Here is a 14983-nt window from a genome sequence, read left to right on the forward strand (position 1 = left end):
GGCTCTGATCGTTTAAGGGGAGTCAGTACCCTAAATACTTTCAAAAATTCGATTTTGACCCACTTTCGCTGGAGCCATTCCAAGGTTAGAGCACCTTTAATTTTCCCTTAACAGAAGGTATGAGGCAATTTAAAAGCATTCAAAAAATGCGCCATATTAGGTTTTTCACTTCCGCTAGAAATGTGTCAGCGATGTGGCCTTGAAAAGGAAGAAAGGAAAGGCGAAACTAAGATGTCGAAAGGAAAAACTAAGAACCAGTTAATCTTCGAGAAAGAACGAATGTCGTTTTCAATTAATATCTCTACTAATTAAAGTCATATAATTATGCAACCAAGTGAAACAAGTAGCCAGAAAAATTACAACTCTATCGATACCTGGCTCGATGCTCAATTTTCTGTCGTTCAGGAGTAGCGATGACGTAGAATGGATAGTCACATACAATTAATTTTTATTAATATTAGGTCATTAAAGATTGTAAAATTTCGCATTTAGGGCTTAAATTCTAATAATGTTTCCGGGAAGAGTCCCCAAACACCCTATCTGATATATTATTTCTCTAGCCTGTTTTTCTGTCGCAATACGAGATCTTATTTATTCGTTCATCGAATTCCATAACTTTTACCCCTCATTTCAAAGCTTATCGTGTTTGCTAATGACAAAAAAAATAGATCCACGATCTAAAAATTGCTTTTTTTTTTTGTCAAAAAAATGGCTTTTTCTGTTTTTGTTACATGTTACTTCAATGAATAGCAACTGAGAGCGAAGACACATTGGCTCGGTTGGATAAAGCAGCTTGCTACAGAGGAAAATGGCACAGGTTCAAATCTGGACTTAAAAATGTTGTTTTAATGGAGTTTTATTCTTTAGCAGAATTCTTACCCAAGTTTCCATAAATATGCAAAATTATACTCATAGCAGATTTCTAAACTGCAGCTCTGTTTTTAAAATCAGGAAACAAAACATTGATTTTAACACGGTAAATCGCAGTTTAACTTCGTATAAGGGTAAATTTAAATTTATTTTGCGGTTTTACTCAGCAATGTTTTAGACTATAGCATCTTGGGGTAGCATTGAAATCAGAAAACTCTTCCTTAGAACGCCAATGCTTTGCGCGAGTCAGCTAGTCATCCAAAATTGCGTTTCTGGAACTTCACTATAGAAAATTGCCGAAGATGGGTGCCGAACCTCTCCTCCCATTATCATTGCTAAAGATCGTCTAAAACTTTGTTTCAACAACAACTTTGAAAATTTTATGAAGGAGCGTTCCCCTTCCCTCGCATCATCGAAAATAGTCGTAAATTTCACTTAAGAGCTTGAATTTTGAATAATTACTGGGGTAAAGCTCCCGAAAGCTCCCCGTAACATCATTGAAAGTCGAATAAAATTTGCTTTCGGAGCTCCAATTTCAAAAAATTTCAGATCCACATTTCCGATCAAAGATGGCGCACTGTTGCATTTTTAGATTGTTCATTTTCGAAACATTTCCGGGCGTAGGTCCCGAATATCTCCTTCCCTTAACATCTCTGATGATCGTCTAAAACCGCATATTTAGAATTACAATTTTGAAAAATTTTCGGGGAGAACCCCCAAACCTCCCATTTTTTAACATCATCAGAGAAAAAATAACAATATTTTGAAAAATAGCTGGGGAAAATGCCCTCAGGCAGCTTTTCCACCCTTTAGCAAAGATTGTCTAGAAATGATTTTTAATATCATAGAAATTAGAAAAAATAGATACTCTTCTTGATTTTTTTTTCTCATTTTTTTTATAATTCTGCAACAAAAGATTTTAAGTGTCCAGCAAGTTGGGGGGCGGGCCAGTGCTCCCTCCTGCCCCCCCCCCCAATGCTATGCATATGTTAAGTAATGCAAATCATGGAATATTTTGGATACGATCTTCAGTAATAGGGAATTGAAATTAGTTAATAGAAATAAGATAGAAGTTGGATACAATTTTAGGTAAAACTTAGTTTTTGAATATGGTTTTGAGTTAGTAATGTTTTCTTTGTTTTTAATTTTTACAATTGTTAAACGTTAATAAACTTATTATTGTTTATGTTATGACTTTTTCACCATTTAGTTAAGATGAATCAGACTTAGAAAATGAATTTCTAAATTGATATTTTAGCTGCTCTATTTACGCTTCACACTTCGCTTATTTATTAGCTTTGAATTTATTTATTCTTAGCAAAACTTAGGCTATTACTACTCATCCAATATGATGAAGAATTATGGCCCATCAATTTTAAAATTCACCTAAACTTTATTTATAGGAAATATAGTCTAGATACAAACAAAGAATTGTGCTATTGGTGACCTCAATCACATACTTGGCTTGGACAAAAACAAATTGGCACCAAGTAGACGACGAGTGCAAATCCTCTATTGTTAACCTTTTTTTTTCCTTTTTTCTTATTAAAGAGAAAATCTCTAAAAGTCGCATTGCAGCAAACTATCTGGAAAGTTTTTTTTAATTAGTTTTGGTCTATGCATTCCGTGTTTAGGGTTTAGTTAAACTAAATATTACTTACAACCATAAAATGCCCGGGATATAATCTGCTTCTTCATACTATCACAAAGAATCTGAATGGATTGCCTGAAAAGTAAGAAAGTTGTTGCAGTACGTTTGCAAAATCAATCAATATTTGATTCATATATTCTCCTGATACATAAATAAGAACATGCTGTCTTTAAATACTCACCCAGTCGGTGGTGGAACAAGGACAGATGCCTCATTATCATCTTGCAAAGACTTTGAGCTGCATGTTGAAGCACTTGAATCGGAAGAATGGTGCTTGAGGCGTTTGGAATCGCGCGAGTTCACTTGCCAACTACCACCTCGAGTTGTTTGGGGGTCCATCATTTCCTGGGCTGGCAAAATAAAAAAAAAAGCACTTTTATACGAAGCATTGGAAATTCCTTGAAAAATATTCTTTTCACATTTTAGAAATGATCATTTAATTATTTACTGTTCATCTCCTATAAAACTGGACTAGCAATTTCATGCACAGTAAAAAGGGTAAAAAAGTGGGTAAAATAAAAATTTATGCATAAAAGAGGAAACTGTCAAAAGAGAGGAAAATGGCAGATCCGTGGAAGAATCTCATGCTTGAGCAGTGGGAAGGCGAATCAGCGATACCAAAAGTTACACAATATGAGTCATTCTTCAAGGAAAGAATCAAAGCAATTTCTTAAAATGTATCTTATGTTCGTGCACAGTTCTCAGCAATAAATAAAAGATTGGCTCTAATTGGTTTTCTTTTAAATCTAAAAAGAATAAACAAATTACATATCTTCTCTGGGAAATTGCTTAAGGTTAAAGCTTGATAGACTTCCTCAGGAGACACGTTATATAAGCAATATGTTGCTCATACTGGAGGTGCTTCATATATGATCTTTTCTGCCCCTCAGATTAGAATGCTACCCAATGTTTGATCATGGGTGCTCAACTGGGGGGGGGGGGTGATCATGGCACAGACTGCGCTACTGAAATTTTAGGGGGGCATTTTCTCTAATTAGGGGAGGGGCTGCTCTTGGGAAGATTTTTGCAATATTTAGGGTGGGGGGTGGGTGCACCTTTGCTCTTAGGAGTAGTAGTCACCCCGTGGATCTATGGTAATTATTGCTCTGTATGGGTTTGATTGCACATCTTATTTTTTAAAGAAGAAAACATTATGAAGAATACTGAATAATCCTTCCTCTGTGTCTGTTTAAATGCTGAGACAGAATCAAAAAAGCAAGGTAAATCAAGTCATTCATTTGAATCAAAAGTCAATAATCAAAACTCACATATGGAATCTGGTTTCAAGGAAGTGATGATGCGGAAGACATAATCAGCTGCTTCTAAGTCCTCTTCAGTGCTTTCCTCCTTCGAATGCCTCTTCACTGAGCCCCGACCTCTTCGACGTAATTTTGGGAAAACTTTACCTGCAAGACATTGTTGGAATGTCAGTTTGGCACCTTACTGCTTCCACTTAGCGCATTTTTGTATTGACAATAAACTGTCAATATAAAATTGACAGTGATTTACAGGGGGGAATGTTCCTGGGGTTCACAAATTTTCTCTTGGTTTTATTAGTGAAAAAATATCCTTCTTTGAGAAAGAAAACTTGCATATTACTGCAATGATGCAAATCCACATATTTAAGTTGCTCATACAGTATTAAGACACCTTCTTAAGGGCTAGTGCTTATTGGTGCTGTGTTAGGCATTTAGTAAAGGGAGGGAGGTCAAATCAAAAAGTCTTTGCGTCTATTTTTTTTTCAGCCAAAATATGGCTGTGAATACAAAACGAGCATATACATTCCCAGTAGTTTGAACGTTCCTTAAACCGTACTAATCACATCTGCCTTTTGCTCCAATGAGCGACACTGCTATCAGTCAGTTAAGATGGCGGTTGTTCTTCATATTTCCACAGTTTATAAGCAGCGAGGTGTTATTTGATTTCTACGAAGCAAAGGACAAACACCCATAGCAGTTCACGGGGAAATGCACCCCACAGACAGAGAAAAGTGTCTCCCTTTGAGGTGGACATCGTGGTTTTGGTCCAGGACAATGCAAGGTCACACAGGGCAGTCCGGACTGTCGCTGAGCTCCAGTCATTTCAAAGGGAGAATCTGGAACACCCACCTTACAGTCCACACCTCGCCCTTTGTAATTTTCATGTTTTTCGGTTCACTGAAGAAGTGACTATATGGAGAAAAAATGTCAGGTACATAGTACACTATGTATACAGTGAAGCACCGTTTATACGTTTCTCTTTTATATACATATATAAAATTATACATTTTTTAAATTCGTCCCTGCAGAGTCTAACACACATTACCCTATGCCTATTATACGTTTTTTCATTTGTACGCTTTTTTCATACAGTCCCTTCAAAAACGTATAAACGGTGCTTCACTGTATTTGTAAATATCTGTATGTACTTGTTTTTGGCGAATAAAAAATAGGTACAAAGACCTTTTGATTTACCCTTGTATCTTCTTTTTAACATAATTTTCATCATGCTACTCAACAACTCTGATCATTAAATTTTATTTATTTTTTTTTATAGTTTGGCTCAGCGACTCTCAACCTTTTCTCAACAGTCAAACTCAAAAAATGAGCACTGATTCAGCTAGGAAAACAGAAGTATTTCATTGTATCAACCAACGACTGATGACATGAGTCTTAAATCGTAATGCATTGAAAATTATATCATTTGTGTATAGACCCTTTCCGAGATTTTTCATTTCCTGAGACATACTTTCAAGAAGATTGTAGCTCAAATTCATGCTGATTCTGTAAAAATTAATAAATAAATAATAAAAGTGACAAAAACAAATGTGAAAATTGAAGACTGAACAACCTCCAGCATACTATGTCTTTTGATGTCCTAACTCACTTGAGAGCCTCCAAATGACTTAGTGCGAAGGTCCCTGAGATCTGGAGGTTGGCATCTCATGGTTATTTTTTATTTCATTCATTAACTTTCATCAGATTTGGTTAAAGTTACATAGAAGCAACTTGTTTAGAGATACCCATCCCTACGATGTAATCAAGACATGTTGCAGATAGAAAAGTGGAAAAATAAAGAAGTTTTCCAAGAAAGTGTCAAAAATGTCAGCAAACTTGGAAAGTTTTCTGCAAACTATTTTCCTGCCTTCATCTGTTATCTGGGTCTGGCAACACCAAAGATTATTTTGTCGTCTTAATGGACTTTTAAATGAAACAAGCCATTAAACAAGAGGAAAATTTCCATTGAAATGAAAAACACGCAAAATAATTTTTCAACATAAAAACAGCCATTTTGCTTAGATAGTACTCCCTAAGTGCACTCTAATCTATAGTTTATGCAATTGTAAGAAAATGCGTGGTTGCAACTCTATAACACCTTTTCAACTCAAGGAAGTCTCCTTAAGTGTCTGGCCTATTGTCCTGAACTTTCTAAATCGGGTTCTGATCATAGAAAAGTTTAAGAAAAGGATTTCATATAGAACATTCAATCTTAGGTTTCAATATACAGAAATTCAAAAACCTTAAAGCAAGTAATTTAAAAAAGCATGCTTCAACTAACACAAATGTGAAAACATCACATTAAAATGAAAAGGAATGCAATTCAGAATTTTTTTGTTGGAAAAAAACAGAACATATACCCACCAGCGTCAATAATGGTGCCTCTTCAAAAAAAAAAAAAAAAGATGTATAACACTACTTTAAATGACTCATTGTTAAATGGCAACACCTATGCTTAAATTTTATGATGCGATAATCACTGGCTGATTTTTGCAGAGCAAACTAATAGCATTTAGTCCAAGTTTGAATTTTTTCCCCCCTCTAAATTGAGGCACTGACACTGAAACTCAAAAACATGAATTTTTTTTCCTCGCTAAAATGAGTCTAATATGATAACCTCACTAATAATTTAATAATGAAGAGAAGTTATATATTTTTTCAGTTTTTCAGAATAAATGATTACTTTATTACATGAAAACTGAGTTCTGGTTTAAAAATATGCACCTCCAAAACTTTTCATTTTCCTGCAAAATTTGACGTTTTGGATTTACACTCTTTTTGATGACAGTGCCTTAATTGGGAAATGTTAATCACATGCCACAACCGATTATACCATCTATATGCCAACACTCTACATGCATCAGCTATGTGAACTAACTATTTTCCAGCATCGAGCCAAGAAGGAGCACTAACTTTAGATTTCAAATCCTCAGTTATTATGTTTTTCAAATTTGTGCCACAATTCTCACACTGATGAGGGAAATTCCTCAGTTAGAGATGTTTTTAGCTCACCTCTTCCTCTTTGAGACCAAAGGGGAGGATCCATTTGTCCATGGGGCAGAAGTCCATTCTCCAGGCAAGAAAGAAAAGCAAGCAAGTGGCCTCCACGGGGAAAGTGAACAGGTGGTTGCTGCACTCCGTCCTGTCCCACAAGAACTACTGTGCCTCCACTATCAGCTAGAAAACACGAGTTGATATAATCAAAAAACAAAGTTTGTCAATTTGCCACAAAGTATTTTTAATCAAATCATTCATACTTAATATAAAAATTCAAAAAATATTAACACTTTCCGGTCTGAGCCATTTTGACTGCATATCTCCCTCCAGACAGGGGTTTTTTTGGCACTTTGCATGATTTTTTAAAAAATACTTGGAAGAAGTGTATTTTAGCAGTTTTTATTGTATTACATGCTTCAAGATGTTTTCATTCGTTATGAAGGAACGATTTGAATGAAATAATAATCGATTTTTAGAAAGAAATTATCAGAAAAAGCATGTTTGAGACTTTAAAAAAAGTTCTGCATCCAGACAGAGCCAAATGGCGTCACGTGGTGGCGATCCGCAATCTAATTGCATCGTACAGTAAAAATCCAAATTGAGCTAAAATCCAAATTTATTCTTAATTATCGTAACACATGCTACTCAAATATATCACTATTTTTCCTAAAGAATAAAAACCACGTGGCATAGTGAAACATTACACTTTCGTAGATTACAAGGAAAAGTTTAATTAACATAAATGTATTGGAATTACATGAAACCTTACACATTGACAAAATTCAATTATATCATAGCCTTAATATGATAGGAACAAATTGGTCACCAATAATATGACAAACACTTACTGTTCGTTCGCTGCATCCTTCGTAATGGCGGGGCCCCGTGGATCAACAAATCTCGTGAAAGTTTTGCCTAGTCAATAAGAGGAATATCGAGAATTCTCTCGAGGGCACAATTCCTTTCCACTTTGCATCATCAGGTAGAGGAGGGGAATCTATCGCAGGCTTTCAGGGGTTCCGAGAAACATGGCACTCAACGATCTCAGAAGGCTCATTTCTTCGCGTCGAAGCAACCTTTTCAGCTGCATCTTCCAGCCTCCTTTCGCTCGTCCTCTCCACTCTCACTCTCCTCGGAAGTTTTTTCGACTCCCCCCCCTTTTCATCTCGCCCCAACAGGGGTCCAGGGTTCCATCATCCCTCCACTACTCAGCCAAGTCGATGGCGCCCTCTTGATTTCGTTACACGTATTAAAAGTCTTTTGGAAACCAAAGTTTATATTTTTCGTAAATCCACTATAGTAACGCATGTCATAAGGTGACCAACTTAAGTTGTACTTCTCTTTTCATTATTTGTTTGCAAAAAATCAACTGTACAATAGGAGAACATCATTTTTAACCATAAAAGTTTACCCAGGCTCAATTAAAAACTTACCTAAATCTTGAACAAATATCTGAAAATAGGTTTAATTTGAAACTAAACATTATTTAATAAAATTTACTCTTGTATGGTACATTTCAAAGTACGAACTCAAGTTTTAACACCCTACTCTATCAAGATTCGTGTAATTATTTCTGCCTGGTGCTGCCATCTATGTTTTTTTTTTTTTTTCAAGTAAATGGTTCATAGGTAGTATATAAAAAGGTTAAAAACGTATAGAAGTCATACTCTTATAGCTAAAAGAGTAAAAATTTGACCCCCAGAGAATCTCGGGCTTAGTTCCCTTCACCAAAAACAGCAACCCGAGTGATGCTCGGGCATAGACTTCAAAATGTTAAGTGGATAAAAAAATCTTTACAGCAAACTTGGCAAGTTTATATATAGGAGAGAAAGTGGTAAGGGGACATTAATTAATTACGTAAGGGTGCCGAGGGGGAGAGGGAGTTGGAAAAATCTCTACATAACGTTACTGGGTGGGGGGAGGGGGCAAACCCATTCTTACGTAATATTTTCCAAGTCAATATTTTACATTAGAAAGCGCATGGTCAAGTAGTTTGACAGTGATCGTATTTCATTTGCTTCTGTAAGGTAAAAAACGTATTAGGATGAGCTGTTTTTTATTTGTTTTACAAAGAATGAATAGTGCAAAATACAATAAGAGAATAGCACTATGTATGGCACATTTTATTTTTAATTAGTATCGCATCATATACAAAAAAAAAATGTCCAAAACACATTCAATCTAGATTCCAAATCTTTAGTAAATATTTCTTTCCACAAAAAGGTTTGATTTTATTTAGTAGTGAATTTAATGACGATTCCAGTGATGTAAGATTCATTATTCTATTACTCAAAAAGACTAGATGGAATCTTAAGTAAAAATAGGAGAAGGGGTTTGAAAAATCTTACGTACCCTTACATGGGGGGGGGGGGGGTCGGAAAATGGCAAAATCACCCTTACATAATTAATGAATGGCCCCTAATATGAAATAACTTCTTTCCGTTTATCTACTGGCCCTACTTGTGTTTACTAAAGTAAACTTAACTAATGGGAATCATAACAACTGATATAATGCTTGCAATCAGTATAGCTTGCTTTGTTTATGGTGTAACATGCAGATCTTTGTTTATGCAGTTCCAAAAAGTTTCCCAAGGTAAGTTTCATGAATATTTTTCACATCCTTTTCCATAAATACAAGATATTGTTGATAGTTTTTTTCTTCTGTAAGGTCAGTGACGGCTCGTGGGAGGGGCCAGAGGGGTCCCAGGCCCCCTCACTTTTTTTCAGAAAATAATTTATAACATTTTTTTTTCTTTTTTTTTAACTCGAAATTAAGAAAAAAAAAGGATTGTACCGTATTTTTCTGCGTATAAACACGCAGAGGGGGGGGGGGCACACTTTTTCAAGGCAAGAACCGCCACTGTGTACGATTGAATAGTAAAATAGCAGGATTGAATTATGGATAAATATTTTTCAAACTTAAAATTCATGGGGTCATTTATAAAATGGCGATTAGTGCTAATATGGAACAATGTATTTCATATTAGCACCTCTTTTATTTCCTACTAGTGGTACATGCACGGCATTGCCGGTAGTAAAAAAAAATTAAAAGGTCCTTTGGTTCGCCTGTATATTCAAATAATGTATGGTGAATTTCTCGCCGATTTGCTCGCCCGTGTTACGGTTTCCCGTTATTATAATTTGGTAATTTACTCATACACGTTATGATAATTTGCTCAGTAAAATGTTCTTAAAATTGGAATAGAAAAAGAACAAAATCGAATTTTCGAAACAACGCTTTGAGGTGCACACCCTCATGCTGCAAACTAACTTTGTGCCGAATTTCATGAAAATCGGCCGAATGGTCTAGGCGCTATGCGTGTCACAGACATCCTACAGACATCCTACAGATATCCAGACATCCAGACATCCTCCGGACAGAGAGAATGGTCTGTCTGTATGTCTGTATGTCAACATACAGACAGAGAAACTTTCAGCTTTATTGTTAGTAAAGAAATGATGTTCAAAAGGTGGAGAACTTTGGATTAAATGTGATGTATGCCAACGACGGGCACATATTTTATGCAGTGGATATGAAGGTGGCAATTATATTTGTGACTTTTGTTCCAAAGTACTGTCCAACCACGGATTGCATGGAATTTTCAAACGTCCAGATAAGACGAATCTATGTGAATGAGGGGGAAAAGTAAAAATTTGGTGTGCGTATTCCGCTCATTTGAATGAGACTCTGCTTCTGCAAAAGTTGACAACGGTAAAAAATGATAGATTCGTCCATTTCCGGCTGTAAAACGGGTGTTTGTCTTTCCATACAATCCATGATCAGACAGTATGACTAATTTGAACTTTAGGATTATTTTTTTTACAAACAATATTTTACAAGAAAAAAAATCCCTCTCTATGTTTTTCAATAAAATATGTATTTGTTACACTACTTTCCTTTACATGTTCAGGTTTTCGAGTTTTTAATAATGTTTTTCTGAAATAAAACTCCCAATACATATTTTTTGTTTCACTTTTTATTGTTTCATATTACCACCCCACTTTCTAAAACAGCTTTTTCTACAGTGGCTCCCAAAAGTGTTCGTACACTCTGAAATTTTTTAGTAAAACCAAAATAACTCGAAACTGAATTCAAATGTGGAGTCCAATATTTTTTCACATCATTCCTATGTCACTCTAAATACAACCCATTGGTTTTTTCAAAATATTAACGAATCTACTTTTTGAAATGGGTCAGAAAACGAAGAGACAGAGAAATAACACGCCACAAAAGTCATCGTACACTCAAATATTTTCGAATAAATTCATGATTAAAATTATCATATGCCGTTTTATTATTATTTTTGCATTGTGTTGACCCTTATAAGTCGTTTGGCTTTAATTTTTTGTTTATTTATTTCTTAATATTGTGCTTATTGCTATAAAATCGCTGGTATTCGTAAAAAACCGCAAACACCATTCAAAATTCGAATTTGTTTCCCACAGTTGCGTTAAATTGGTTTTAAATGACTCTAAATTAGTTAATTTATTTGTTTGTATAGTAGATTGCTTGATAAAATGCTTTAAACAAAGGAATCGGACCGAAAACAAGGTAAGAAAAGGTCAACCGGCAAAGTTGACAAAACGTGATCAGAGATTTAAAGTTGAAAAAATTATAAAAAATACACATTTGAGTGCTGTAAAAGTTTCTACAGAGTTAAAAAAAAATTTTACGTTTAATTTTCACCTAAAATTTTTCGCCAAGTTCTCTGATTAGCTGGATTAAATGGGGCCTCTTCCCACAGAAATTTTCTTGTTCGTACGAAAAACACAAAGCTTACGCTTTTCGTCGCAAAATCAAGGATAAATAAGCTAAAAACGTTTTAGAATTACGTCTTGTTTACAGATAAAAATGAATTCAACATTTTTGGTTAAATTGTTGCATAATTGTAAGTAGAAAAAAAAATTAGGAACTTAATCTTAAGAACTTAGTTGGATCAGTTAATCACGACGTTGGAGTTGTTCCAGTGTGAGGGTGCATATCAGCATCAGGACTTGGTAGTTTGTAATTTTTTGATGAAATAATGAATCATACTGTTCCTTTAAATATTTTAAAAACCAATTTTGCACTCTTAACCAAAAATTTGGTTATTGGAAACAACTTTGTTTTTTATCAAGATAACGATATGAAGCACTCGATTTTCAACGTTTGCATCTAGTGCCTCAAAAATCGTCCTAAAATTCAGAAAAAAACCCCCTTAATCTCCAGATTTGAACTTAATGTAACGTATTTAGAGATATCTATAGGCTATATTACGAAAATACGGCTTTAAAACGAAAATAGAGCTAGAAACAGTAAGACTCGAAGTGTGGTTGAACACTTACGCAGAAATTACGCAAAAAAAAAGAAAGAAAAAGAATGAAATCTATTCCCAGACGTTTAAAAGGTGTTATGAATACTGTATGATATTCTACTAATTAATAACTCAGTAAAAAGTTAGATTATTCAATAATAAATAGACATTTTATAAAGTGTACGAAGACTTTTGTGACATAGAATTTCCGGCACTTTTTGGTTTTTGATTTTTTAAAAATTAAGTTTTAATATTTTTTAAAAACTTTTCATGTAGTTTTGGTAAAAATTAATCATAGATCTTATAATTAAATACCTATCCCGAAATATTAATTCTAACCAATGGATTGGGGCCTATTTCTTTGAAAGTCGTAGGTGTACGAAGACTTTTGGGAGTCACTGTATATGTTTAAAAAAATTAATGGTCCTCAAATCGTTGAATGTCTTACCTTCTACAAATCGTTTAATGTTTCACCTTTTAATAAATTTAAACGTTCAGTGGAAGAATACTTTCTCAAATTATAATAGTTATTGTTGAAAAATATCCATTAAATGTGCATTTTTTGTTAAAAAAGAAAAAGTGGTCCATATTATGAACACTGGAGAGTCTCCGCCCAATGCAAATGAAGAGGTCATACTTCCTCATGCCTCATGCACATACATGCCTCATACGCGAACTGGTTACAAGCGTGAGTTGCGCTATGAGTAAGACCAGTTCGTTCATGCATCAGTCTAATCTAAGTCGAGTTGACTGTTTTGAGGTGTTCCATTTTAGCCGCTATAAGCGCACAATTTTTTTAGCTGGATCATAACCGTCCATTCTACTTCAAGTTTGGGAAAAGTCAACAGTACGTCTTCTTCATATCACGGACTGGGAAGACACCAGGAAAGTAACTTTTTATTTATTGTTTATAATAGCCAAGGACAATACTTTTGTATTTACAACTTTAATTTAAGGCCATTATATTTAGTCAAAGATTCAATTATTCTCTTCAGCCGTTTGCTGGCCAAGAAGTAAATATTGTAAATAAAAGAAGAATTTTTTATTTAAGATGTTCTCTGTCTCAGTTTAAAACCAACGTAAATTGAACGGACAAGCAACGTACAAACACTATTTTTCTTTTAAAATTTTTGAATTGAAGCGGGAAAATGAGAACGTTTTAAAATTGAATTTGCCAAAGAGTGCTGTTATTAAATGAATGAAACCAATGTTTTGGTGCATGAAAATTGCAAATTACTATAGTAATTTGCAATTTTTGTGTAGCAAAACAAAATTACTGTAGTAATGTGCATCAAAAGGTTAGTATCATTCATTTAATTTTCAAGCACAAAAGTATGTTGTGTTCCCAATGTAAAAATAGGGTTTTCTTCAAACTGCACAACTTATTGTTTTCTTCTGAAAAATTCTGTGGTTTATAGAAAATTGTATTATAGAAATCAGCAGTTTTAATAGGTATTCTACTGCAATTAATACTATTATAAAAAAAGACAGAGAATGAAAAATTAACAATTTTTTTTTCAACTATTGTATATTGATGAATTTGGTCCAGTTTACTAAAATGATATCTTTCAGGAAGTTGCAAACAAAAAGTGCTAATTAAGAACACTTTGAATGTCTAGAGTAGGCAAAATAGAACTACATTCATTCGCCCTTTCAGCAAGTGAAGTGATATTTTGAAAAGGCAAAAATTTGAGCAAAATGCTTCTTTAGGAGAACGTTCATGTTTTCTTTCCAATTGACCTCTAAAATTAACTGCAACAGGATTGCAAGATTCCTTGTTTCAAATGTTATGTCAAAATATTTTACACACATATTTAGTCATCATCTAAAGTTCACATATCAACAAAGCACCTTATTTTTTAATTTCACGCAAGAACCCGTGAGGAAACTTAATTATGCCTCCTATTTACATTTGAATTTCTACAAGAATTTATTATTTTAATAACTTCCAACAATAAAATATTTTTTCTGTCAAGGTTTTTGATGAAAATACTTACCATTTTGATGACAATGCAAGTATACAATATCTTCTACGTTCACAGTCATTGCAAAATCCCAGTATATGCTAAAGTAAAAGGATTGAAAAAATTCTTATTTTATTGAAAAAAAAGTTCACAACAAATCAAGTACACAAAACATTTCACCAAGTTTCTTTCAAAACCGAATATTTATCCAGAGTAGAAAAACTGCCATAAAAAATATGAATCACTTGAGTTCGGAATATAACTTATATAAGAAACATTTTACACTCTGTTAACCCCTATTAATTGTTGTTTCCGAGAACTAAGTTTCTTAGGAATTAATGTGAAGAAATTCTAAAGAAATCCCAGATTTCTAGAGCAAGTGTAAAGTTTCAAATTCCATATTCTCAGAAGAATATGCTTTTCGTAGAAATGTGATACCAACTCATTCAAGCGACATTCTCCTCCTCAAAAAACCCAACGAAAAGTGAGAAGTTAAATGCATTTTGTCTCCTAAAAATAATGCGTGTTATCTTTACTTATAATAAAGCTGAAAACTTCACTTGAAGAAAAAGAGAAACTAATTTAATTCGTACTCTTCCAACAAAAAGAGCGAAAGGGGGCTCGGACCCTCTCCCGGCCAAATGCTCTAAATTTATGACAAAAATTGCCTAAATTTAAGTCAAAAATCAAAAGCAATGTTCGGGGGAGAGTTCTCTCTTTGAATCTTCTTGAAAACTGAAAGAGGTTTCAGCCTTTGGTGACGTTAGGAAGCCGGGTTGCTTTTCGAGAATTCTTTACGAAATTTAAGTTTTGAAAACACAATTTTAATCAATCTTAGAGGATGTTAAGGAAATGAGGAAGGTTCAGGGATTCACACTGTGGAAATATTTTAATTTAAAACTCAAAGAAGCACAGTTTTCATACCAAAATCTTATATTTCAAAAGATTTTT

General features: G+C 34.1%; 1 protein-coding gene across 1 annotated transcript in view; it reads right to left on the reverse strand.

Moving 5' to 3' along the window:
• Positions 1-14983, reverse strand: part of LOC129221066 (small G protein signaling modulator 1-like) — a 95049-nt gene that overhangs the window by 50351 nt on the left and 29715 nt on the right. Inside the window, exons 9-13 of the mRNA XM_054855503.1 lie at positions 14066-14133; positions 6790-6954; positions 3790-3927; positions 2703-2871; positions 2532-2596 (exon numbers count right to left, since the gene is read on the reverse strand). Of these exons, the coding sequence (XP_054711478.1) occupies positions 2532-2596; positions 2703-2871; positions 3790-3927; positions 6790-6954; positions 14066-14133 (605 nt within the window). The remainder of the gene's footprint in view (positions 1-2531; positions 2597-2702; positions 2872-3789; positions 3928-6789; positions 6955-14065; positions 14134-14983) is intronic.

Source organism: Uloborus diversus, chromosome 4 (genome assembly GCF_026930045.1).
Source record: "Uloborus diversus isolate 005 chromosome 4, Udiv.v.3.1, whole genome shotgun sequence".
Classification (NCBI taxonomy): domain Eukaryota; kingdom Metazoa; phylum Arthropoda; class Arachnida; order Araneae; family Uloboridae; genus Uloborus; species Uloborus diversus.